The sequence below is a fragment of the Molossus molossus genome, unplaced genomic scaffold (genome assembly GCF_014108415.1).
Source record: "Molossus molossus isolate mMolMol1 unplaced genomic scaffold, mMolMol1.p scaffold_m16_p_11, whole genome shotgun sequence".
NCBI lineage: Eukaryota > Metazoa > Chordata > Mammalia > Chiroptera > Molossidae > Molossus > Molossus molossus.
Window position 1 is genome coordinate 81,425,498 of NW_023425346.1, and position 27,738 is coordinate 81,453,235.

The 27,738-nt window shown below is 41.5% G+C and overlaps 2 protein-coding genes across 2 annotated transcripts in view; one reads left to right on the plus strand and one right to left on the minus strand.

The window, feature by feature from the left end:
- Positions 1–27,738, plus strand: part of ADAM23 (ADAM metallopeptidase domain 23) — a 161,658-nt gene that overhangs the window by 40,091 nt on the left and 93,829 nt on the right. The gene's annotated exons all lie outside the window — the stretch shown is intronic.
- Positions 14,566–14,947, minus strand: LOC118625393 (60S ribosomal protein L36-like). The gene has a single exon (XM_036254351.1). It carries the CDS (start codon positions 14,912–14,914, stop codon positions 14,594–14,596), a length of 321 nt encoding a protein of 106 aa, XP_036110244.1. The 5' UTR covers positions 14,915–14,947; the 3' UTR covers positions 14,566–14,593.

The window sequence follows — 27,738 nt, forward strand, 5'->3', positions numbered from 1 at the left end:
CCAGTAGTTTAAACTATCATCAGTATTTTGCCCAGGACTGCATTTTTGCCAGAAAAATACCATGCAATGCTATCAGACACTATAATGTAGGTGACCACAATCAATATCTGAGAAATTGCAAAGGATTCTGAAGAACTATTAAATTTCTTGTATGCCAGATTCTGTGAACTCTGCAGAAAAAAATGCAGAGTCAGCTTGGGTGCGCCTTACTCAAGTGTTATTGCAGCTTTAAGTCAGAATGAATCAGCAGAACTCAGAACTTCCTTTGTTAAAGGTACTGCAGGTTTTCCTTTTTGAGTCTGCTGAGCATTGGTTGAGTTCCTTTCCTCCAGGCTGTGTCAGCACTGTGGCTGTCTAAGAGATTTGTCTTGCCAAATCTTAGACTATGTTGAGAAGCTAGCTATGGCTAAATTTAGTTTTGGTTCTCTATTCCTTTAACTCTTACTGCAGTGGGGACTGCCATTCCAGACTGTAGCATGGTGATAACAACCAATATTACCAATGTGTTGGTTGAGGCTGACAGCCACAGCATAGTCCCCCAAACAAATGACCGAATAGGATCATATGGGATTTCCAAGGTATTTAGAAATCTGGAAACATTTCAGAAAGTATTTACCAATAATATTTAACATGCAAAGAAATCAAGTTGAGCACCTGCTATGAGCAATCCTTGCCTTTAGGAGCTTATCGTTTAGTTGGAAGAGGTCATCAGATTAATATGTAATTTTTGATCAGTGAAATTTTTTGGACTAGAGATAAACATGGAATGTTATGGTAGCATCAAGTAGCGGCAGCTCTGGAGGCTGGAGGAGTATGAAAAGGCATCTTGGAAAGGTGATGCTTGAGTTAAATCTTGGAAGACAAGTGTTAGTGAGGAAGGGAAATGTTGGAGATGGATGGGAGAGAAAGGGGGTGGGGAGAGAGAAAATAGAGAATTATGTTCTAGAGGAGACAGTGTGTGCTAAGTAGGCAAGGCCAGGTAGCAGTGTGGCCTGTTAAGGGAGAATGAGTCTTTTTTTGAACTTCATGGTAAATTACAAGGTTGAGGCAAGGGAGATGAGTCCGAGAGATTGGCTCAGAGACAGCTCAAGTCATGGAAGATTTTGTATGTCATGCTCAAGTGCTTTCCCATTATCTCCTTAACCATGAAAAATGAAGAAAGAGTAGTAAACAGAAGTTCAATTCTCAGGAAGTGTTGAGAGGCACAGAGAAGGACTGCTTTCAAGAAATCTCCAGTTGATAAAAATCATTAGGATTGCTTTGATGTGGGTAATAAACTGAAGGAAGAGTTAAAGTTAATAGGTGCCTTGATTGGATAGCTGGTGGAAGGTGGTATCCAGCTAAAATGGTTAACATAGGGAACAAACAGGTTAAATGGTGAAGAGAAAAGAATGTGAAATTAGAACAAGCATAATTGATTTGAGGGGCTTTGGGACACACATGAGGCCATGTCCAGGAGGTAGGTGGATATAACAGTCTGTAGCTGAGGGAAGACATGGGGGCTGGAGAGAGTAGAGTCCGGAGTCATTTCCATGTAAATGTTAATGACAAAGATGGTTGTGAAAGAGATTGTCCAGGGTGGGTGGGTAGAATAAGGAGAACATACGCTGGAAAGACAGTGAGGAGTTGCGGAGAGGAAGAGGAGCCCATGAAGGAATAGAGAATGGGATCTACAGCATCACATGCAGTAGAATGATCTAGTGAGATAAGGAGCACATATTTCCTTCTGGTTGAGTCAAGTAGAAAATCACTGCTGGTCTGAAGGCAGCAGTTTCAGTGAAGCTCTGGGGGCAGAAACTAGGTTACAGTGAACTGGGAGTGAATGAGAGGAAATGATATGGAGGCAGCAAGTACCTATTGGGGTGTTTGGGAAGGAGGGAGAACTAGAGTAGTAGCTAGAAGAAGACATTGGGGTCAAGGGAGGGCCTTTTAGGGATAACAAAGCAAGATGATAGGCTGAGAGATGGCGCTCATAAGAGTGAAGAAACAAGAGAAAGGAGATATTGTATGGAGCACGATCGGGGTGAAGATAGAAGGGAGTGAGATCAAGAACAAAAGGGAAGAATTTAGTTTTGAACCAGGAGAGATGGTTCATTCCCAACTTGTGTATGCTGGTAGAGATTGGTAGAGTTCAGGAAATGCATCTCGGAAGATTTCCTTCTGCTTGGGGATGGCATTTTCTGCCCTAGGGATTGGGATGAAGAGAGAGGGTAGATTGGGGCTGAGGGAAAATGATGAAAGTTTAAGTTAATTGCTGAGAGGAATGGGTGAAGAAACTCACCAAGGTTGTGTTAAGAATTTATGTGCAACCTTTATTAGAAGTCATGTGTTATGTGTTAGTCTTGTGTCATTCTTCCTGATGGCGTTTTAGTTTGTTTTGTTTTATTTTTTTAATCACTGCAGTGTGTGAGGGAAGGTGAAAGATTAGTAAGGATAATGATTCAGTTTTTCTGTGGTAGCACAGAGGAAGAACAGTGGAAGCAGACCTCTTTGAGTACTGGTGAATAACTTGGGTAGTTAAGTATCAGGACGCAGTCTGGGCAAGAAAGGAGATGAGGTCAAGAGGAGGCTGATGGTGAAAATGGAGGTCTCTGTAGGGCAGCAGTTCTAAACCTGTGGGTCGTGACCCCTTTGGGGGTCAAAAGACCCTTTCACAGGGGTGGCCTGACACCATCGGAAAACATATTTCCAATGGTTTTAGGAACCGAGACACCGCTGCTCTATCCGTCTCCAGGCGGGTCCATCCACATGCAGATACGCCCACATACAACGTGTACTAAAGGGAGCTGTATTAAAGGGTCGCAGCATTAGGAAGGTTGAGAATCACTGCTGTAGGGAAAAGTAAATGCAGTGGGAGGGAGGCCATGAGAGGTCTAATCATGTGGTATCTCCCCATGCAGATTTCTGAGCCATCTGAGGATAACGTGAGTGTGCGATAATGAATTGTAATTTATAAGTCTGTGACATGTGTTGGCCGGGGTGGGTCTCTAGGTTAAATAACTTTCAATGGTTAGGATTAATGAAAAAGTCTCATCCATGTCAGAATAAATTTAAAGAATCAAGAGAATTTTTAAACTAGCCACAGAGGAACCAAAAGAGCTTCTGGGGAAAGAGGAACCTCATTCCCATTAGAGGGTGGTCAATGCCACACTATTTACAACAATTTTGATTTGCTAGAGAAGGGAAAAGGCAAAAAGTATGTGATATGTGTATGGGCTCAGTGAAGGAGTAGAAGCATAAAGATGTTAAAGTAGGTTAATCAAAGTGGTGGCCATAGAATCTAAATGCTTAGTGACCTCAGCAGGCCTGGGTGCCAGCTTTGGAAGATCACCCTGATGTGGATTCCTGCGAGGAGAGTCTTTCTGCGTCTCTGCTTTCACAGATTGAACAAGTGAGCCTCAGCCTTGGCTCGCTGAGGCATCTCATGGCAGAGGTGTGTGTTTTACTTATTTGTTCAGCAAACATTGAGTGAACATCTGCTACATGCCAGTGGCTGCTATAGGTGCTGATGCTGTTGGAAATGAGACAGACGAGGTACCTGCCTCCCGGATGGAGCTTCATTCCAGGAGAGAAGGCAGATGGTGAACCGCTAAGTAAGACAAGTGCACAGAAGGATATAGAACTGGGCCGTGTAATGGAGAGGGACTGCAGGTGGGGTGACCAATGGATGTCACGGAGGCCAGAGGGTTTGTCTGAGGAAGGACAATGAGCTGAGACCTGATTGTCAAAGATGAGCCACCTCTTTACCGCTGAGACAGTATGACAGCAAGTGTTGAGGAGAACGGGGCATGTTCGAGAAGGAAAGAGGCGGGTGTTACTGGAGTGCAGTGGGGACAGGGGATGGTGGGAGACTGAGGAGACAAGATCAGAGAGGAACCATGGAGCCAGAACATTGTCCTTGGTGAGGCATCTGGGAGGGAAGCCATTGGAGAGCAGTAAGCATGGATGTCCCCCCATCAGAGTTACGTTTTATTTGGCCCAAACGGTCCTAATTATGGCCTTGGAGGACCTTTGATCATATTCCTGTCAGGATACCTTTTCCAATTTTGTTTAGTTTTTTCTCTAGAATAACCATTGTTCCAAATTACAGAATGTTTAAGGATTAGGAGATTAACCATTCTTTTTTCTTTTTTTTTGATATTTTGTTTAGATAGAGTGGGAGGGAGAGAAAGAGAAACATCGACATGAAAGGGACACATCGAGTGGCTGCCTCCCGCACGCACAACCCAACCAGGGCCGGGGACAAACTGCAACCAAGGTACATGCCCTTAGCAGGAACGAATCCCAGGTCTCTCTGGACCGCAGGCCGACACTCTAACCGCTGAGCCAAACTGGCCAGGGCGAGATTTATAATTCTTAATGTGTGTTGATCCTTTGAAGTCCCAGGGGTCTGAGGATTGCCTTCTCTATCCGTGTGATTGGAATTATGCCAAAGCCTGTATTACCTGTAATTAAATTTGCTGGTGTCTTCAGCAAATGTTTTTTGGGAATAACTGATCAGAGCCACGTCATGGTTGAAAGCACAGGTTCTGGAGTCAAGCAGACCTAGGTTTGAATGGGGGGCTGCCCTTTACTAATCATGTGAACTTGGGCAAGTTTCTCAACACCTTTTTAACAACAGCATGAGATATAATTCACAAGCCATCAAGTTTCCTCCTTTAAAATGTACCATTCATTGGTTTTTATTATATTCAGAGTTGTGCGGTTATCACCACCATCTAATTCCAGAACATTTTCTTGCCCCAGAAAGAAATCTCGTACTGACCTGTAGCAGCCACTTCCCTTTCTCTTGTCCCCAGGCCTCTGGCAACCACTCATCTACGTTCTGTCTCTACGGATTTGCCTGTTCTGGACGTTTTAGATAAATAGATTTGTACAACTTGTGGAGTTTTGTAGACTGACATCTTTTATTTGCATAATGTTTTTAAGGTTCATCTATGTTGTAGCTGAATAATATGCCATTGTATGAATATACAGGGTTGAACCAAAGTAGGTTTACAGTTGTTTATATGGAAAATAATACAATAATTAATCATAATATAAGAATAAACTTTGTGTTTTGTGTACTCACAACTATAAACTGACTTTTGCCCTGCCCTGTATTTTTCTTAAGCTTTAGTTTCCTTCCTAAGCTGTAGATTGTTGTGAAGATTAAATGAGATAATGTGTAGTATTCATGCATGTCTACTAATTGGAAGGGCATGTTGAACGCTGTGGACTGAACGTGCCCTAAAATACAGAAGTGTATTTGAGATAGAGCATGTAAGGAGGAAATTAGGTGCACTGAGGTTGTAGGGCAGAGCCGTGATCTGATAAGGATTCGTGCTCTTTAAGAAGAGACCCAGAGAGCTGCTCCCTTGCCGTCTCTCTCTGCCCTGCGAGGATACAGCGAGAAGGCGGCTGTCTGCAAGCCAGGAAGGGGGTCCTCACTAGGAACGGAATCACCCGCATCTTGTTCTTGGATCTAGCCTCCAGACGCGTGAGAAAAACATTTCTGTTGTTTGAACCACCCAGCCTGCGATATTTTATGGCAACCTGAGCTGATTTATACATTCAACAAATAATTGTATTTATGATTCATTATTGTGACCACAGCCAGGCAGTCACTGGGCTGGGTGTAGGGAGACAGCACCGAAGAAGAGAGTCGCTGATCTCACGGAGCGTGAGATCTCAGAAGAGCAGCACAAGTCTTGGCTTTGGTTTTCATCAATATTTTTCTTTTTTTTCCCTGTAAATGAGAAGAGGGTGGTATATATACACTGTGATCTTTCCCCTACTGAAAGTAGACTAAAGAAAAATTAGAGACAATTTGACAGGCCCATGCTTGAAGTGCACTGAAGGTAGTAAGCACTAAGAATTTAGACAACATACTTCTGTGGAGTTAAACACATATTTGTGATATATTTGGTGCTTCTCTACTTGTCCTGCCGCTCTTTACTAGACATCCATGAAAGAACAGACAAGACTTAAAAGTCATTGAGTCTTTGGAGATTAGCTCCCAGGCCCTCTGGTTGTGTCCGATGTGACTGCTCAGGCCCTCGGGCACTCTCCTGCTTTGGGAAGTGAACCCCCGCGGGCCGGCTGACTTTGCCCCTGCAGCCTGCAGAGCAGGATGCAGTCCAAGGACACATCAGACGTAAAGCCTCGGTTGATCAAGCAGCAGCCTGTTCCTAAGAGAACGGTGCTCTGGTGAGAGAATGTGGGCCTTACCAGCCTCTCCTGCACATTTGCCTTGAGCGCTGCGCAGACAGCTCTGACTGGGTGAATCCGGTGAGACTCGGCAGTGGATGGCTGTAGCCTAAAGCTGCGGAGAGGACCTGAGACTCGGCGAGTGAGGACTTTTTGCTCCATCAGGGACCCAGTAAGGCAGTGGTTCTCAACCTTCCTAATGTTGTGACCCTTTACTACAGTTCCTCATGTTGTGGTGACCCCCCCCAACCATAAAATTATTTTCGTTGCTACTTCATAACTGTAATTTTGCTACTGCTATGTCTTAGGCGACCCCTGTGAAAGGGTCGTTTGACCCCCAGGTTGAGAACGGCTGGAGTAGAGAGAAACAATTCTGATGTTGGATGAGGGGCTGGAGGAAGTGCTAAAAGCTATATCATTCTTATTGACAAGGCTGAGCCAAGCTAAAATAATTAGGCATGTGTAACTATCAGCTGTCTATGGTCTGCACTCGTGTTGCAGTGTGAGCAGAGGGTTCTGTCATGAATGGCTGCTCTAGGAGAAATGCAGGGAAGGTTTGGGATGAACAGGTATGATTTGGAGGATGCTTTTCTCTCTTTCTCCATTTCCCCGAGGGGGTGATGGCTGAGGGATCATTTCCAAGCGGTGCCGTGGATAACGTGGGCACCCCTGGAGATGTGTAACTGTGTCGTGAAGATGCCCTCTGCTCCTCTCCCTGCATTCTCATCTCACCACCCTGGACAAGAGGACCCCTCGGAACCTTTCCGCTTTCTTAGGAAAGTTCTTAGTGAAGGACTCGCACCCCGTTCTATACCACTGCTTGTTCCTCCAAAGGCAGGGGGATCGATAGGCATGCTTTACCTAAAACTATGGGGTTGGGCTTCGATGGCATCTCACATGAAAATACCTGCTCCCGAGTGAGGTGGGAATCGCTTGCTGCCTGCAGAGTCCACTCAGCAGTCCGAACAAACGTGCAGGTACTTGCTGTCGTCATTCTGCTCTCCTGCTTGCATTCGGGTAGGAGGCGAATCAGCCTGCCTCCGCAGCCTCACTAGAAAGCCCCCTTATTTGTTTTTATTTATTTATTTTCTTGTTGTTAATTAATTTATTTTTGTTACAGATGTTTCTCCTTTTTCCCCCCAGATACCCTCCTCCCTAACCCACCCCCCACCCTGCAAGCATTGTTTTCTATGTCAATTGGTTATGCATATATGCATATAAGTTCTTTGGTTTGTCTCGTCCATCCCCTCCACCCCCCTCCTCTGAGGTTTGTCAGTCTGAACTGTAGTCCTTTCTGTGTCTCTACGTCTATTTTGCTCATCAGCTTTTTTTTGGTCATTATATTCCACAAATCAGGTTTTTTTTGTTGTTGTTTTGTTTTTTTTAATTTTTTTAAATTAATAAATTTATTTTTGTTACAGATGTTTCTCCTTCCCCCCCCACTGATTCCCCACCTTCCCCTCCCTTCCGGCCCTGTCCCCAGCTTTGTTGTCTGTGTCCATTGTTCATGCATACATGCATATAAGTTCTGTGGTTTATCTCCCCCCCCCCTCTTCTGGGGATTGTCAGTCTGTACCCCACTTCCACGTCTCTGGGACTACCCCGTTCCTCAGACTGTTATGTTCATTATATTCCACAAATAAGTGAGATCATATGATACTTGTTTTTCTCTGTTTGGCTTGTTTTGCTTAGGATAATACTTTCCAGGTCCCTCCTTGTCGTCTCAAAGGATAAGAGATCTTAGAAAGCCCCTTTAGCCAAAGGTGCCAGGCACACTCTCCACTTTTTAGGAAGTTGTATTTGGGGGCTAACCTTTGTCTACACAGCTCCATCCTTTTGCATACATAAGCGTTTGGCTAGAACATAGAGGGATGACTGGTGTCCCAACAAATATTAATCCTCCTGTAACCTCCGACAAACCCCACGGGGAGACCCTGCTGGACCGGGATCATGTCTAGATTTGGCTTTGTAACACATGTAGATAGTGGTGACATTTGATGTTGGGCTGCCAGGAATCTCAGAAAAGGACAACTGATGTAGCATCCCCAATTCAGAGAAGTACACAGACCTCAACTACAGTGCTCGTCTATGCAGAGAAGTTTACACTGACCTGCAGTGATGTCTTCCTTCACCTGGGGATGCTGTCTGAGGTGTGTGCCGATGAGTGTGCAGGGAAAGGTGGGGTAGCTCAGCGGTTCAGATGGTTGGAGTGGTCTCATGGCTTCATTGGAAAGGGAAGGCCTTAAATAAGTGTTAAGAATAAAGTCATGATGAAAAGGCTTTAAGTAATGTATTCAGTAAGGTAGTTCTGGATTTAGGAAAAGATCGTTGTTCTGATTTCTTTGGGAATCAGGGGTGTTTGATTTAAGATGAATATTTAGAAAACGCTTATTTAAAGAAATACATGCAGTAATTTGCTGATTAAAAGCCGTTCTTGCAGTGCTCTTGAAAGAAGAGCCACACTGATATCGTTTCGGTTAGATTAAATAAAGAACCTGATTTCAGTGCTGATTAGCATGTTTAATTCATTCTTTATTCAGTCAACAAACATTGACTGAGCATCAGGTGTGCGTTAGTTACTGCTGAGCAATCCAGGGAATTCGGAGCTGTGTAAAAGAATTCCTCCTCTCCAAGAGCTTACAGTAGAGAAACGAGATGAAAACATATGCAAATAGTATTAAAACATGACAGGAAGTGACTTGTGAGGCCTTGGTGCTGAGGGAAGATTTCCCGGGTAAGGTGGGATTTGATGTTTCTCTTGAAGGATGCTGTCATGGTTTTGGTTCCCCTGATAGCAGAACCCGAGGCAAGGATTCTAGGAAATACCTCTCGGGAGTGGGGAAGTGAGACGTGGAAGAGAAGGGAACTAAAAGGGGTGCTTTCCCACATGCCCAACTGGGGCTCATCCCACCGAAGATCTCTGGGAGTCTGGGTTCATTCTCTGGAACGGGCCACAGTGTTTTTCAACGGAGGGACCAGGAAGCTGGAATTTTGTCCACCAACTACCAGTCTGTTGTTGGTGGAGGGCTGCTTCTCAGAGCAGACACCCTTCAGCACCTCCCTGATGCGTCCTCCTGGTGGAACAAAGGCCCTGAGGCCAGCGGTCTCAGGTCTTTCCAGTCCACTGGCTCCAGCTGACAGAGGCTGAGGGCGTGCGGTGGGGCGTGTCAGAGTCTGCTGCAGATGATGTGCAGATGGCAGAGCAGAGGTGTGGGAGAGGAAGGCAGCAGGCTCCCCGGGTGAGTGAAGCCCGTGAACCCTTCACTCAGATCAGCTTGAATGATCAAGAAGCAGTGGGAGGCAATCAGCCTGTTTGTTTCCCTGGATTCTAAGAGGGAATTTCAGTCTCATTCAGCTGAGTGTTATTTCTGCTCTGCAAATGTGGAGATATGAACTTAAATTTGGTTTGGAAGAAGGGACATGTGCAGAAGAAACAGCCCTGCTGACTCTGAGAGTGACGAGGACCAGGAGTTAGGAGCGGTGGCTGGAGGTGAGTGTGCAGCAGACTGACCTGGACTCCAGCCCCAGGCTGGGTGTCGTGTCCACTGCAGGGCTTGTGAGTTTGCGTGTCTTCTCCCTGGGCTCGTGAGTTTGCGAGTCGTCTGCCTGGGCTCGTGAGTTTGTGTGACTCCTGAGCCACGATGGGTTGGCCATGTATGTTGGTGCTGACCCCACGCTTCTCTCCTACTCTCGGCCGCCCACCAGTTTCGCTGCTGAAATTCCTCTTACACCTCTGGGCCAGGAAAGCAGGGAAGGCACTAGCTTTTCAGGACCCAGGTTTCAGTCTCAGGCTTGCTGCTGAGGTTGCCAGCTCAGGCACCAATCTGGGTTTTAGTCTGAAGGAGTTAGGGATGGTGTGTAACATAGCTCTCCATTTCAGGAACTCTGTGTCTTTTAAGATGCAGCTAACTCACGGGCTAAATCTTTATTTCCTAAATTCAATCTGCACAAGGAAGGCTTTCTATTACAATAGTTATGATGGGGATAGACCCTGAGCTAAGCCCTTTACCCACGTTCTTCATTTTAAGTTCCTCTAATAATCCTGCGAGGAGGATGTGATAACCTCCGTTGTACAGCTGAGCAGCAGAAGGCCTGGAGAGACTCAGTCATGCGCTGGCATTCAGCACGAGCTGTCCATCTGGAGTCTTCTTATGTAGCTGCTTTGATCACAGCATTGGACTATCAGTTTACAAGTGAACCAGGCATAATTCTAATGATTGCTCATCTGTTCAGATTAAGTGAGGAAAAAGAATTGAACAATTTCAGTCAATTTTTAACAATATAAAGAAAATGCAGACGGCCCCAACAGGACTTAAAATAATCCTGTTTGTTGAGTAGACCATCTGTTACGTGCTGAATCGTGTCCCCCCCAAATTCATATATTGCCATCCGAACACCCAGAAAGTAACCATATTTGGAAATCAGGACTTTAAAGAGGTAATCAAGTTATAGCGCAGTCTTTAGGGTGGGGCCCTAATTCAATTGTCACGGATGTCCTTATAAGAATGAAAAATTTGAACACAGATGTGTGTGCACAGAGGCAAAGGCAGTACTGTGTGGGGACTCAGCGAGAAGGCGGCCATCTGCAAGCCAAGGAGAGAGGCCTCAGAATGAAACCAACCCAGCCCACGCCTTGACCTGCGGTTTCTAGCCTTCAGAACTGTGAGGAAATCCGATTCTGTTGTTTCAGCCACCAGTGGTACTTTCTAAAGGCAGCCCTGGCAAATGTATACACATCCTAACATTCATTTAGTGCTTACTTATTGCAGTGAGACATTCAGCATTAAGCTGCTCCTTGGTAATGGGCAAATCTGTTTGTCTCTCATAGTTAATACTTCTGCTACAATTTCCTAGTGCATTCTGAGAGATTATGGTCTCTTTTACCTTTATGTGCTTTAGGAAGAGTGGAATTGTTTTGGTAGTTTTGGTGTTGTCTGTGATAAGGAATCTTAAGAGGCAGAGATCCCCGAAGTTGCCATTAGTATCGATTGCCACTGTGATGTACAATATGATGTCAGTGAGCATTGCTGCTTTTTATTTGTCCTAGAGGCCCAGTAGCAGTCTACAGTTTCCTGTGCTGGCAGGAATGAGTTACTGGGTTTTCTCTCCTTAAGATATCCTTTCCTGTCTAGTTCTACAAATTTTGATTCTGTAGTGCCAAGTAGCTCTTCTTTTTGCCATATTTTCTCTGATCAAATGCACACCTATTAGGTCTCCTCGGGCATTTCTGGTTGAAGAGTTAACCCTATATTGAATGCTTTGGGTGTTATCATTATCATTTGCTTTTTTTGTTTGTTTGTTAATTCTCACCTGAGGATACTTTTCCATTGATTTTAGATAGAGTGTAAAGGAGGAAGGGAGAGAGAGAGAAAGAGAGAGATTGAGACATCAATTAGCTGCCTCCTGCACAACCCCAACCAGAGCTGGGGAATGAACCTGCAACCCAGATACATGCCTTTGACTGGAAAGCAAACCCTTGACCCTTCAGTTTGTAGGCTGATGCTCTAACCGCTGAGCCAAACTGGCCAGGGCGTTATCATTTGCTTTTGATGACCCATCTGGTAGGTCCGGTCCAGAAATGCTTGAAAAAATTTATAGTAAATTAAGGATTGCCTAAATAGGTTCTAGTTCTATTTTTGGTGGGATGGTGTATCTGACCTACTTTCAAAGTGGTTTGAGAATGACCTTCATAATTATAAAACATAAAACATAATTATATGTAATTATACAATTATAAAACATAATAGCAGAAGCAGTAAAAATGAAATCATAATGAAACCACTAGCATTTAGGTATTGAGTCTTGATTTTCATAGGTGGACAAGATATAGTATAACTCTTGGGTAGTAAAGGGCAGTGGATGTTAGCCTCTGTCTGTGCTAAGTGACTGCCTTACCCCCTGCCCTCTTGCCTGTTGATAATAATTACTGTGGATGACTAGGACCCAGGGAGAGTAAACACCAGGCTGGGGGAATCAGGAGGGCCATAGGAGCTGGATTTAGATTCTCTAAGTGTCAAGAGATGAAAAGACTGTGATTTCCTAGAAGGGAGGAGTCTATGGTTATAGCCCCTAGCACCAAGGAGGAAAAAAAAATGGCATCAAAGAATTTCTAGCAAAATCAAAGATACCTAATTTTGTGAATGACATGAAATGTTACTTAAATAAACTTCTCATACTGACCTTTTTGAAATCTAAAGGGATCACATTGTACTGTTTATTTAATTTAGGATGTAAAAGACCTGTCTAGTGGATTAAAAGACTATTTCTTGGCCAGTGGATTAAAAGAGACCCTTTGCAGATGTCCACCCCAATGCAGAATGTAGGCTAATAAAACTTGATTCATTCTTCAGAACTCTTGGTATTTTGAAGACAAATCAATGTATAAAAATTGTAGCAGAAGTTAATCGTGGTAAAACATTGAAAAGCACATAGGATTCAATATCTGAAATGAGTTAATTACAGTTTTACTGAATTTAGATCTTATTTTTCTGATAGTTAAGAGAGAAAGGCCACATACTGGAGTATATAATTCCCATTATCTAATAAAAGAAGTTTATCTGCCTGTCTAGAGATATAAATGTTTTTCTGTCCAGGGGAAATTTATCTCTTTAGTTTGATGGAGCAGGACATTCGGAAGCATAATGGTTAATGTCTGCAACCATGGTTTTGTGAATGACCAGAAATGTTACTTAAATAGACTTCTCGTATTGACCACCTTGAAATCCAATTGCATAAAGTTCTTTTTAACCTCAGTGGATTGATCGATAGATTTCCATTGACTGAAACCTTTTATGAACCATTCCAGACACTTTGTATTTCAGAAATATTTAATGATCACTTGCTAAGTACCAGACACTCTTGAAGCTGCCAGAGAGAAATGCTTCCCTCATGAAGCTTACAGAACAGAGGAGGAGAAAGACTGTCTGCGTGTATTTAAATCAGTGTGAGACGTTTGTAGTGGGCCTTCACCCTCCCTGGAGGGTGGTAGTGGATAGGGAGCTAAATGTTTATGGAGCTAAATGTCTGAGCTGAGACCTAAAGCTTAAGATTTGGCCAGACAAAAGTTTGAAGGTCAGAGATTGTGAGGGCCTGAAGGTCAGCAAGAGAGGGGAGGCCTGGAGTGAGAGAAAATACAGGCTTGGAGAAATGAATAAAACCACGTAGCTAGCAGGTGACAGAGCCAAGATCAGAACTCGGGATTGCCTTTGTAGCTGAGACATTTTTCAGTGATGAAGCAATCCTGTTATCAGTGGGGAGCTTTCCATGTCTCCACCTGTTGCCTGGGGAAGTGGGTTCTTGCGATGTCATGAGGAAAGGAAATTTCTGAGACTCACCTGGGAGGATGAGATATTGTAGAAAGCTGTATTTCTGTGGAATCAAACCACTGAGTTTCCAAGGTCCCATTTCCCTCTGTCCCACCAAGGAAGAAGCCCCATTTTGCTTTCAGCAGATCTAGGGTTAAAGCCATTGCCCAGAGTTTACAGTCCAACCCAGCATCAGGCCAGCTTAGTTTGTGTTCCCAGCTGTGGTTCATCAGTCTTTTGTGTGTGGGGTTCGCAGGGCCACATGACTATGGAGGTTAACACAGGCAGGGGCAAAGCCGGAGGAACAAGAGAGCCAAGAGCCAAGAGAGCGAACTTCTTTGTCTGGGGGATTGTGTGTTCCCACATTTTCATGGGCTTGTAGTGGCTTTGCCCCCTCTGACCCATGATCTCTGTTCCCAGATTTGACTGAGAAGCACCTTCCCTACCACCCCAGCTTCACTGCACATGTGTCCTTCTCCTCTTTGTTGGACCCCTGCCCCCCGTGTTCTGCAGGGGATGAACTGGTTCCCTGGGGAGTATGAATGCAGCTTCCTGGTGAAGGTGCCAACATGACCACGCTTATAATGTCTGGCCTCCCTTTTGCTCCTTTCTATTATTAATAACTAGCTAATTACAATGATAACAATCCATTGAAGTTATGTTTGAAAAGCTCTACAAAATGGACCTTAGAGAAATAAATTTGATATCATCTGCCTTTTTTATATTTTGCTAATGTTTTACTACTTCTATTTCTTGCATAAATCTGGCCCCCAAATAGTAATTTATTAAATTCTGCTGCCAATAGGAACTGTGTTATTTCTAGAACCATTTAAAAAAAATTCTCACCCAAGGATATGTTTTCATTGACTTTAGAGAGAGAGGGAGGCAGAGGGAGAGAGAGGAACATCCCTCTGAGGGACAAACATTAATTGGTTGTCTCCCATATATGCCCTCATAGGGTATTGAACCTCAACCTAGGTATGTGCTCTGATTGGGAATCAAACCCGCAACCTGTTGGTGCATGAGATGACACTCCAACCAACTAAGCCACCCATTTTTTTTTTTTTTTTCTGAACAGATTTTATTACATGTGATGGGGTTTAGTCCTTCTTGGCTGCTGCCTTCCTCATGGCTGCAAGGACATTGCTCAGCTCCTCTCTCTTCCTCTTGGCACGGATGTGTGTCCCCACCCTTTTCTTGATGAATTTCAGGGCCCGCTTGTCCTTAGAGACCTTGAGCAGCTCCATGGCACGCCGCTCACAGGGGGCAAAGCCACACACCTCTCGGATCATGTCCCGCACGAACTTGGTGTGCTTCGTGAGGCACCCGCGGCGGCGGCGGCTGTGCCTTGGCTTGCTCACGTTCTTCGTCACCTTGTGGCCCTTGTTGAGGCCCACGGCCATCGGGTAGCGCAGAGCCATGGCTGTTGTTCCTCAATGGCTGCGGCTGCGGAAGGCCACCCATTTTTTGATGATTTATAGACTCATGTAGAATAATTTACCCTAATATAAAAAATCAATTATAATATTAGAATCCTAACTATGATTTACTTATAAAAGTCCTCTCTTTAGGTGATTAGTTCTAATTTATCTCCCATGATGTCCATGTGCTTTAGTATTTCGATTGTGTTTTAAAACAAACACAGTCTATGTAGGTTTTTCCATAAGACCATTTTTGCCCAAAGTTTCAATTCCTTATTTCAAAATTAAAATAATTAAAATTAAAATAATTTAAAAATTAAAAATATATTTATCTTTCTTACGGGAATATTTTTCAAATAAGAGACTGAAAATTTCTAACACATTGTAAAATATACATTTCATTTCTTCCTTCTTTATTTTGTGCCCAAATGACTTCACACGTGTAATAAATAACAGACTAAACTATGGGACAAAAATGACCTCACAGTACAAGGACAAGACTGTGTCTCTTATAAATCCCTGGAATTTCTTAGAGACTTAATTGCACCTGAGGCTCTTTCTCATTATTGTTAATATTTATTCATTAAGTGCTGACCAACCTAGGGTACTTTACCCTAAGAAGATGCTTTGCTCTTTAAAGCTATTCAGACAATGGTAAAAGGTTTCTTTTTCTTTCCTTTTTAAAATAAAATATACATGAGATTTTTCTATTTCATTAAAAAAATTTTTTTAATTAATTAATTTTTGTTACAGATGTTTCTCCTTTTTCTCCCATTGATACCCTCCTCCCCTGTCTTGTTCCCCCGTCACCTCCCTCCTTCACAGTATTGTTGCCTGTGTCCATAGGTTATGCATATATGTATAAGTTCTTTGGTTTATCTCTTTTTGCCATCCTACCCACTCTCCCTCTGAGGATTGTCAGTCTGTTCCCTGCTTCCATGTCTGTGGTTCTATGTTGTTCATCAGCTTATTTTGTTCATTATATTCCACAAATAAGTGAGATCATGTGATATTTGTCTTTCTCTGCCTGGCTTATTTCACTTAGCATAATACTCTCCAGGTTCCTCCATGTCATGATAAGAGATCTTTCTTCCTTTCAGCTGCATAGTACTCCATTGTATATATGTACCACAGCTTTTTTATCCACTTATCTACTGATGGACACTTGGGCTGTTTCCAGGTCTTAGCTATTATAAATACTTCTGCTATGAACTCTAGCACACTGCTGGTGGGCATGCAGACTGGTACAGCCACTATAGAAAACAATATGGAGTTTCTTCAAAAAATTAAAAATTGAACTGCTATTTGACCCAGTGATCCCACTTCTAGGAATATATCCTAAGAAGCCTGAAACACCAATCAGAAAGAATATGTGTACCCCCGGTTTCTTTACATGACTATTAACACTTGCCCATCCCCCCCCCCATCCTCTACACTGTGCTAAATAAAGAATGTGATGTAGTCTCTTTAAGGAGCCCACAATTTAGTGTGGGATCAAGGAAAGCTACATAGAGGAGGGGATGGTTGAGCTAAATTTTGAAGGATGAGTGATTTAAGGAGGAATTGCTTTGAATACTTTTAGACAGGGTGGGGGGCAATAACTCCTGAGTACTCTTATTTTTACTGGTGAGTCAATATCTTAGATGGAATGTTCACTGGATATATATACGAGTGATGGGTTGTTGATACAGGGTAGTTATTTTGCATTGTTTTTCTCACTGGTATCTAATACCCAGGAGCAGTATCATGAGCTGGAAAAATGAAGTACTGATTTTCCTGAGGTTAAAAATGCATATGTGCCCATTTTCCTTTGGAAGGTTAACTTGACTTCTATGAAATGATTAATGTACTCATGACTCAACATGTAAACATTGAGAGAGAGTGGTACTTTCAGCTTTGAACACGTTGGTTCTTTTTGTGCTTTTGATTTGGTGAACTATAAAAAATGCACAAAATGCAAGACACTGTTAGATATTCTTTTTTATAAAAGCACATTGAGACAAACTTTCCAAGTCTGTAGACTGAAGGCAGTAAACCGTTCCTGTACACGGCGCCATCGACAAAATACCCAACTACATTTTCCTTGTTTCGATTTCATAGCTCTCCTCAAGATAGGCTGTTTGGGGGTACTTTCTTTTTTTTTTTTTTAATCCTCTCCTGAGGACATTTTTCCATTTTTTGTTCAGATAGAGTGAGAGGGAGAGAGAGGAAGAGAGAGAGAGGAAGAGAGAGAGAGAGAGAAACATCGATGTGAAAGGGACACATCGAGTGGCTGCCACCCGCACGACCAACCAGGGCCGGGGACAAACTGCAACCGAGGTACGTGCCCTTAGCGGGAATCAAACCCGGGTCTCTTGGGACCGCAGGCCGACACTCTAACCGCTGAGCCAAACCGGCCAGGGCTGGGGGTACTTTCTATAATGAAAATATTACGTGACTTGTTTGAAAAATTATTTTCTGTTTTATATGCAGGCCCAGTACGTAAGGCTTGCTTAAGGCCTTGATCAGATACTAATGTCTGTGTAGAGTAGTCAGAGCACTGTACTCTCTGTCCTCTTGCAAAGGTATGTTGAAAGCCCAAAGAAAACCAGTCTTTTTGGCTCTTGCTTTGAAGGCCACTTCCCAGTAAGTAATCATTAAATTAAATTACATGGCTCTCAAAGTACAAAATCCCACGAATCCTTAGGTGTTACTCAGCATGCGTGTACCACAGGTGTGTGGGTGGTTGGTTATCCATGATAATTGATGATATTACTGCATTCATGAAAAATGGCCTTTAGGGAGGAAACAAAACCTTTATGTGACTAAGACTTATCTCTGCCACAGCAGGGGATGATACAGACTCTGGAATCAAGTCAGAATGTTTTTCTTGCTGTAATCTAACAAATAGCGCTGTCTGTAGCAAAGCTTTTTGTAGAGCAGCGTAGCTGTCCCTGTCCTCTCCTTCGTGTGAAATCCAGAGGGTCCGTCTTGTCTTTGCTCTGCTCGTGGCATCAGAGGAAGTCCAAGAACTTGAGAGGGTGGGTCTGAGCTAGATCTGTTGTCATCTGCCCATGCCTCCACCTGTGAGGGGTGCCCGTGATTAGCTGGGGGATACATTCCTGCCTCACTCTTCCTCCCGCCATGAACCCCTCTTTCATCTGCTAGATTTTTTTATTATTATTTTTTCTTTAACCCTCACCTAGTTCCATCGGATAGTTTTCCATTTATCTTCAGATAGAGTGGGAGGAGGGTGGGGGGAGAGAGAGAGAAACATCGACTTGAAAGAGACACATCGATTGGTTGCCTCCAGCATGACCCTGACTAGGGCTGGGACCAAACCACAACTGAGGTACATGCCCTTGACAGGAATTGAACCTGAGACTCTGGTCCTCGGGCTGATGCTGTAACTGCTGAGCCAAACTGGCCAGGGCTCATCTGCCAGTTTTGATTTAAGGCTTTGAATGTAGCAACCTATCATTTTTTTTTAAAAAAAAAAGGAGTTTTCATACTATTTGAATTATCTTTGCAAGTTGGATGCAATCACAAAGTACTTCTTACTCTGGTGCTTTTCTGAGTTTAAAGTCAAGAAACAAATTTTCTTTGTAAAGCACAAGGAGGCTGAGTTAGGTGAGCTTCCCACCTTTTTTGTTTTTTTGACTTGGTTAAATGTGTAACTATGAATCTCCACTTTGAATTTGGAAGAGTTTATGAAGGCTTCTGACTTGGTTAAAACAGCTTTAATTTTGACACCTGAATGAAAACTATGACCTGTATTTTTGTGTATTTGGTTGCTGCCTCCAAGAACAACTTGCAGCTTCCTTCACGAGCTTCCTCTGAATCATGAGAGAGAGGCTGGGGTTAGGTAAATCCTTAAATGCCACGCACTGCAACTTCTGGCTGACTCCTAAATTGCTTCTTTTCCCCACTGGGTGTTTTCTATTGTATTCCAGAGCACTCGAGGCCTGAGGTAGCGATCCGTAGACTGTGCTGACTTCTCAAGTCCTTTTTTCTTTCTGTAATTTTTTTTACCCCCCCAGTCTGAGTTTTGTACTTAAAAGTCACTCGCTTATGTAGACTGAATATTAGTTTGCTCCATTCAATGATGAGCACTTCCAGTCCTGAGATTCTGTTGTTTCCCCTGCCCCTTAAATAGCCAAGATTCTGTTCACAGCTGCTCACGAAGAATACAGAATAAGAGTACAGATTATTTTCTAAGTTGAAAAGACTGGAAAGTTATAAAAATACATTTTCTGCTACTTAGAAAGTACTATTTTTTAAGCATGTAAGAAGTTATTTATAGTTTCTCTCTGCCAGTGTTCAGTACTATTAAACAGTAGAAGCTTTTTACAGACTAAAAAGTGGTATTTTGAAGTCTGTAAGAACTCTCTGCAAGGTGAAAACAAGCTCAGGTTGAAATCTGCCAGATTTTTACTGTCTTATGTTTTATACATGAACTTATACAGTCTTATAATATACATCATTGTAGATGAACCTAATAAAGTCTACTAAGAGTACAGTTAATAACTATCCATTAATAGATATAAAACCCAATGTGTTAAATATAATTTATTTGCATTTCTAAATGACATTGAAATATAAAAAATATTTTAACATTCTGGCTAGAATTGAAATGCCGTAACTTAAATAGTTTTTTAATGTCTTCTTTGGAGAAAATATTAGGCTATTTAAAAAATGAAATTTGATGTCAAAAATTAATCTGCATCTGATCTGACTATTTTGAGAAGAATAATATCAAGACCACACTAACTTCCCTTAGTTTGGAGAGTGATGGTGGTGTATAGAAAAATAATTAAAAACCATCAGTATGAAATGCCATACCTTTGTGTTTGTCTGTTATTATATTGATTGTTATTAACACATCCACCCTTTGAATCTGATTGAAAGGTCTCATTTTCCATGCACACCTGTGTAGAGGAACGTGCCCTTTAAGTTGGCTACAGGTCACCTTCTGATAAATTTAAATAAAAACATTTTATGAACAACTAGTTATTTTCTCTTATATTACCTATGAGCCAGCAAGAACGTTTCCTCTGCATTTTCAGGATTTAAATTTTTTTCTTTAAAAAAAAAATGTATTTTTCCAATAACGTGTTGTTTATTGAATGTTTACTATGTAAAACAAATATCAGTGGTAAAATCAGTCTTTTCCATTGATTTTGAAGACCGGTAGGAAAGTAGTCAAGCACTCTTAAATAACATGCTGTGTTTGGGAGATTCGGCAGACATGCCTTTGATTTTCACATGAACTTCAGGAGGTTGCTCTGACACAAACATTCAGGCTCTTAGTCATTTTCTCCTTCATGGCACACTGTACCACTGCTCTGGCAAGGCCCCAATATTGTGTGATGTTTTCATCCTTGTCATTTCCAGTCCCCTTCTTAACTCCCCACCACTGTCCTAGTGAGGCAACCATCCCTAATTATCTGACATGATCTTTTATTTGTGTGTGTTCTTATAAATATATTATGTCATAGTTTGGGAGCATATAATTTATTTGATGTAAACAGTGTTATGCTATAGATCTCTACTCAACACAGCATTTAAAAATCTATGCCTTTAACTATATACAATTAGTCCACTATTATCTGAATGTGGTGAGGACCCTATGGAGTGTATCTAGCATTCTTCTATTTTCTCCAGGGGGAGAAATCTAGATTCCATTTGGCTCTCTACAACCACAATCCATACTGTAATGCACCTGTGGACCCGTCGCCCATGACTTATGTAAGAATTTCTCTGGTGCAGCACCCAGACACAAGGCAAAAAGGTTCATGGACACTGTGAAATCACTATTTTAAAGGAAGGGCATCTCTTACACTTGGATGGAGAAGACCTCACGTCTTTATTCAATTAAATCTTGGTTTGCATAACCTGATAATAATTTTGGTTATTTCTTTTTCTGGCTGTAACATTAAAAAGCAACAGATTAGTAAGAGGTGGGCTGATAGGGCAGGTGTATACTTAATTTGCTGAAGTACTGCAGAATTGCCCTGCGGAAAGGCTGCGCTGGTCTACTCTTGAACAAAGCATGGTGCTCAGCAGAGTGTTCAGATCCCATTCATTCATGGGATGGACCAAGTGACTTTTTTTCCTCCAAGCATAGTTATTCTCTGTATGTTGGGAAGCTAATTGCTTATTTTTATTGGATAATTATTTCAGAAATATAAAATTAAATCTTATGAGGTAAAGCAGTATAAATTAGTTCCCTTGGGATTGCATTAATTTGGTCAAGCTACTGTGTGTGATCTTTAGGGAAATGGAGTTTCAGTCTTTCAGTGGAGTGTATTGTTTGGTGTTGTCATGGTGCTAATTTGAAAAGTTAGCATGATTAAAGATGAGAAGCATATTCACTTTGTGGAATTGTATTTATATTTATTTAAAGCTAAAGGTCATACCATATGACAAAAGAGAGACTGGTACCTGTGGGAGAAGAAAGTTTATGTGGATGATTTCTTACAGTAGATGAGGAAGAAAGGCATTGTCTGAAGCTTGGTTGAGAGGAGATAGAGGTGAGAAAAGAAAGAGAGATGAAGTAATACATGGCCCATCAGCACCTAGAACTGTGCCTAACAGTAGGTAGACAGACAGTCATCGTTGGTGTGATGACTAAATTAATCCTGTGGTGTGGTGGAAAATCTGATTTAGGTTTATAGCACTCTGATTCTGCCACTTGGGAAAATCATGGACTACTCTGAGCCTCAGCTTATTAAAATGTAAAATGAGACTGATGGGAGGCCTAACCAAGGTATGGTATGTGAAAGAGACCAGCATGTATAATAGACACTTAACAGGTATAATAGACACTTCAGCAAAGTGCACTCTCTTTTTCCTGCCCATTAATAATCTTTTTTCAAATATCTTGTCATAAGTTGATTCTGCTCTTGGTTTTTCTGATGGCTAGGGTAAAGGTTTCTAAGCAGTCTCTTATTTCTGTTTTTCTATTCATGGAAGCACTTGATGGAAAACTATAGTAAGGTTCTATTTAAAAACTGCTCAAAATGATCACAGCTCCACTTACACATTTATGTTTGCCGAAACTATGTAAATTTTGACCTATTTTTTCCCACCTCATAAAACCTATAAAGGGCTATTTTTAAAGGTCTTATATTGTGAAGCTTCATTTATGTAAGGTTGTTGGGGAATGGATTGTTTTATATTAACTGGGTGTTCCAGCTAACTAAAGCTTATTCCTTGATATAGTAAACTTAAAATGGCCATTTTTGAAAGAAACCTTCTAAAATGGGTTAAATATTTTCCTGTTTCCTTGATACAATATATTAGATATAATTTAGTTTTTAAAAAATATGCAGTTATTGTTTTGCCTGGTTGACCAGCTATCTAATAGATACCATGTCTATGTTCTTGCTGTAGGTATATCAGTAAACCTGTCCTTTCAGCCTAGTTCTTACTCATTTGATACTTTTTAATGTTACAGCCAGAAAAATAAATAAGCAAAATTATTAGCATTTAATGCAAACCAAAATGTAGTAACTTTGAATAAAGACTTGAGGTCTTTATCTAAGTGTAAGAGATGTCCTTCCTTTAAAATAGTGATTTCACAGAGTCCATGAGCCTTTTTGCCTTATGCTGGCCACGCTTCAGGTGATCAAGTCTCAGGAATCTGAGACCTGGAAAAAAAAGAGATATTATTTTATTTTATAACAGAATAACTTTAGAAAGGTAGCTATCAATTTGATTAATACTTTGTAATTTGTAGAGTCTGTGTGTTTGCACCAAATTCCACCATTGACAGATGAAGACCCTAAAATTCAGTAATAGATTCTTTTGCCCAAGGTGACCTGGTTCACACTGAGTCCTAGACCCTAGAATTTAGAACTTCCAGCCCATAGCTGTTTCTCCACTCCCAGTATGAAGTGTATTTCCTGTCAGGCTTTTATTTAGATGACTATAGATTATATACATGGATTTATTAAACTGTATTCTTTGTACCTAAATATTTCAAATTATTTACATAATAAAGATTAAGTAGAAAGAAGAATGGGTGTATTAGAAGTTTGATGAGTATTCTGGGACTGAGAATGTAGGTTTTGAGGTATTAAATACTAAACTTGATTCCCATAAGGGTTCCTCTCCAGACATTGGCAGAGCCAAGTGCCTGGCAGAGCAAGAAGGAACTATCTGACCTTCCAGTTACTTAATTTGCAAGTGGTATTCATTTGCAAACTAAGGCTTCTAAACAGTGATGGTTTAGATCTGGTTTTCACTTTCAGAATTATCAGCAAAAGGATACAAATTTTGACTCCCAGTTGGAAGGATTTGGAATCCAGGCAAAAATAACAATAATAATCGGCTGGTCGATCCCCTCCAGTGTGTGCTGCAGTTCTGAGTGTCTGATGTGCACCGACTCATTTCATCCTCACAGCAACCCCTGCGCACCATTACCCACTCTTGAGAGACGATGCAGTCAAGGCACAGAAAAGTCAGGTCTTGCATGTTCAGATCACACATCTAGTTAGTGGTAGTCCTGGGGTTAATCAGCATTGTAACTTTAGAGCTCCATTGCCTCTCTGAAGAGGTAAGTAGAGAGGAAACCCAGGTATTCATCCAGTGTCTTCCTCTCCTTGAGATAAAGTTTGGTGTCTTGTGAGGTATCTCAGATTCTCATGGGTTCATGGCAAGGTCTGGCCTCAGTTTAGTTGTATGTTAACATGATCATCACACCCTGGCCAGTGTGGCTCAGTTGGTTGGAGCGTCATCCCATATACCAAAAGGTGGCAGGTTTGATCAGGCCACATACCCAGGTTGTGGGTTTGATCCCTGGTTGGGGAATATGCAGGAGGCAGCTGATCGATGTTTCTCTCTCACATTGATGTCTCTCTTTCTCTCTCTCTCTTTCCCTAAAAATCAATAAAATTATTTTTTAAAAAAGGATAATCACATTAAGAAGGGTTAGACATAAAGTTCAGAATTCTCTTACAGCACAGCATCATTTCTTTCCCCTAAATTAATATATGCCTCACAGGCCACCAGGTTCCTCGGAATTTCTTACCAAGACTGTAGACAAGCCACACATTATATTTCACCACTACAGTCTCTCCAGAAAATAGCAGTCTTTATTTAGATGACCATTCTTTGTCATATTTGAGCAAGTGTTGCAGAATAAAGGGCTTAAGGGAATGGATTAGTTACCACTGCTGACCTTGGAGAGGAAATCAAGAGGGAGCAGGACAGGAACACAGCAGTAGTACCTTCAGCTGCAGAGTGAAATATTGTGGTGCTAAGCCTGATCCCAAGGCACACCAAGGGATGGGTATTGTTGTTGGCTAGAGGAGAACCTCAATTTAAGGGTCTTTCCTCAGGGTTCCTCTACCTCCTAACAATGCAAGCTGTCATGCCCTGAATATTGCTGTGTTCCCACCCTCTGGACTTGACTCTTTCAAACTTCTCTACAGTTATAGCTTGAAATCTGTATTTTCATGTTGAGGCAAACAGGCTACCTTCATCTGAATTTTACCTTCCAGTGTTGCTGATTCAGTCTTTCTGTTTTAATGGGTGTTTGCTCTCTGAAGGATAAAGGCTCCTATGCTTTATATCAATTGGAAAAGATTATTTTTCACTTCTCTGTTGCTGACAAAACAATCTAATTCCTTAACAGGTGTGTAGTTATGTCCCTTGGCGTTATCTAAGTGGAATGAGGAAAATTTTTGTTTTCCAGTTAACCATACTTGTATTTTGACACTGAACAGTAGGTATTTGTTAAAATTAATGATGGCCTGGCTGGTGTGGCTCAGTGGACTGAGCGTTGTCCCATGGACTGAGAGGTCCTGGTTCAGTTCCCAGTCAGGGCACATGCCTGGGTTGTGGGCTTGTTCCCCAGTTGGGGGTGTGCAGGAGGCAGCCAGTTGATGTTTCTCTTTCACATGGATGTTTCTCTGTCTCTAAAAAAATCAATAAAAACATATTTTAAAAAATGATGGCTTCAATCTAGAAGTATAAATGAGAGGTCTTAGTAAAGCCGCCTGCTTTTCAGATATCACTTCATTAATGATGTCGGCGTGCACTGTACCTAGTTCCACATGCTGCAATAAGCGTTTTGGGTCTGAGTGATAAAGACCTTGTTTTGTTTTTGAGAAGTCAGCAACAACATAAGACTTGTAACCAAAGCACCTTAATAACTACAGATAATCCTCTCAACTTTTCTTTTTGAGATCCCTGGGGATCAGTGTTACTGATTTTCATCCAAAAGCAGGATTTTTTTTTAAACAATTATTTTAGATCTTATTTATTTTTTATTGATTTTAGAGAGAGAGGAAGGGAGAAGGAGAGAGAGATAGAAACATTGATGAGAAAGAACATAGATTGGCCGCCTCTTGCATGTCCCCCACTAGGGATCGGGCCCATAACCTGGGCACGTGCCCTGACCCAGAATCGAACCGGTGACCTCTTGGTGCATGGGTCGACGCTCCACCACTGAGCCACACCGGCTGGGCCCAAAGCAGGATTTCATTATAGTGGCAACTTGCATGACGAAGGATACCCCAGGTCAATTCATCCTCGGGACTTACATTACAGGCCTGTTGTTGCTGGGCCATCATATAAAAAGCAGCTGAAGACGGAGGTTTAGATTACTTTCCTTTTCATTGTCAAAAATCTTAGTACTTCTGACATAGGAAAGTTAAATTAAAAACAGTTATCCAGAAGAAATATTTATTTTTATGAAAATGATAGTGCTCATCATAAAATTTAAGTAAATACCCAAAAAGTACAAAGAAAAAGTTAAAAGGACAATTCAGAAGTAGCCATTACTATTATTTGTAAAATTAATTCAGAGAACTCTATGCATACAGGTGGAAAATTTGATAAATGTTTTACAAAAATAGAATTATTCTGTAATCCTATTTTAAATATAAATGATGAAATTGAACAAATGTTAAATTTAACAAAAGAAAGAAACAAGTGAAATTAAAGGAATTGATGAAGCTCAGATGAATATTTCTTCATAACAAGGGATGTTAACTTGCTAAAAAAGTTCCAATAAAGTTGTGAAGAATATTTGGAATCATTAGCTAGATTGTATATTTGAGTGAAGAAAAATTAACACACTTCTACTTTTTTCCTCACCTGTGTTATAATACTCTTTTTACATAGTCAAGGTTTATAACATTTGCATTTCGTTCAGTAACCACAATTCCCACAATGAGTATTAGTTCTTTTGTTTTTTTTTAAACATTTTTTTCTTTATTGATTTTTAGAGAGAGAGGAAGGTAGAGCAAGAGAGGGATAGGAACATCAAAGAGAGAGAACATTGACTGGCCGCCTCCTGCATGCCCCCCACTGGGGATCTGCCCACAACCTGGGCATGTGCCGTGACTGGGACTGGAACCAGAGACCTCTTGCTGCATCGGTTGATGCTCAACCAATGAGCTACATACACCCTCCGGGCGAGTATCAGTTCTTTACTTAAGGGATTTCACACCCACCATGAGTCCTTTTACCTTGGTTTCTCCATTATTCCTGGATTCTTATATTTTGCTTGACTGGAATTAGTTAAAAGGTATATTGTTTTAAGGTATTGTATTTCATGAGTTCTTGAATGTTTGAAAATGTTTGTCATTCTTATGCTCTAAGCGTACATACTTGGCTGGATATGAAATTTTGGGATCATACTTTGTCTAGGACTTTATAATGTTGTAGACCAATGAGACAGACCAGACTCAGACTCGGAACTGGGTTCAAATTAAGAGAGCTTTATTAGCCACGCGGTGACTGTCCAATCCTACTCAGAGGAGAGAGCAGCCTAGAGCTCAGGGGGAGGGTTGCTTATATAGTTGTCTTAGCCCCTGTTAAGGAATTTGGATTAAGGGTATGTGAGAAAGCAACACGTACAGAAGCAGATATTTGCAGTTAGCTGTTATGCCTGAGGGAACAATCAGTTTCTGTGTACACAAAGCAATGGTTATCTATACAATGCAGTGGTTATCTATATAATGCAGTGGTTATTTATTAGCAGATAGTTCTTGCCATTCCCTTAAAATCCAGGGGGCAAGGTCATGTGTTTGTCCTTTACAATGGGATGGCTCCACTGTCTGGGTGCTGAGAATTGCTGTGAATGAGTCTAAGTCAACGTAGTTTTCCCTCTTTAGAGAGCTTTCTTTTTTCTGCCTTCCATGATTATGTGGTTTTTCCTTATCAGTAACTTCCCCAGGATCAAAGAACACTATTTAGTGCTAATGGTTCCTTAAGAACTTTTCCAGGAACATGATTTGCCTTTTTGAACTGCAAATTCAAGTTTTTCTTTGATTTGGGGACATATATGTTCTATTTTTGCCTCTTCCGTGTGTTTTATTCTGTTCTTCAGGAATATCTACAATATGTAGATGCTATCTTCTTTTTATCTTCTCTGCTGTTGGATCATTGATTCTTATTTTCCTTTTTCTGTTTCCAATTTGATTTACATCCTTATAATGTTTATTTTTTCATTTTTTTCCTCTGGAGCTTTGCTAGCTTCCTTTTAATCTTATTTTATTCCTTTGTATGATGTTTCTTTGAGCTCCTTTTAAAAAAGAGGTCATTTCTGTAATTTTTTTGAGGCCACAGAGATGTATTTATGTGACCATTTCCTCTGTTTCCCTGTGATGTGATATATATGTCCTTTATCTCCCTGGCCTTGGTACTTCCTTTTTTCCTTCCTCAGTATTTATGCTCAAGCCCCCTGTTCATTTCTTTGTAGCTACGCTGGCTCCATGCACAGGGCTGTTTGCTGAAGCAAAGTGTGGGGAGAAGAGGGCGTGGTGACAGGGAGGAGGGGTGAGCCAGGGACTCACAGCTTGTCTGGGTTTGTTGCTTTCCTCACTCCTCCA

Bases quoted from the DNA above. Each gene is read 5' to 3' on its own strand.
- LOC118625393 (XM_036254351.1), bottom strand. From the start codon at position 14,914: ATGGCTCTGCGCTACCCGATGGCCGTGGGCCTCAACAAGGGCCACAAG.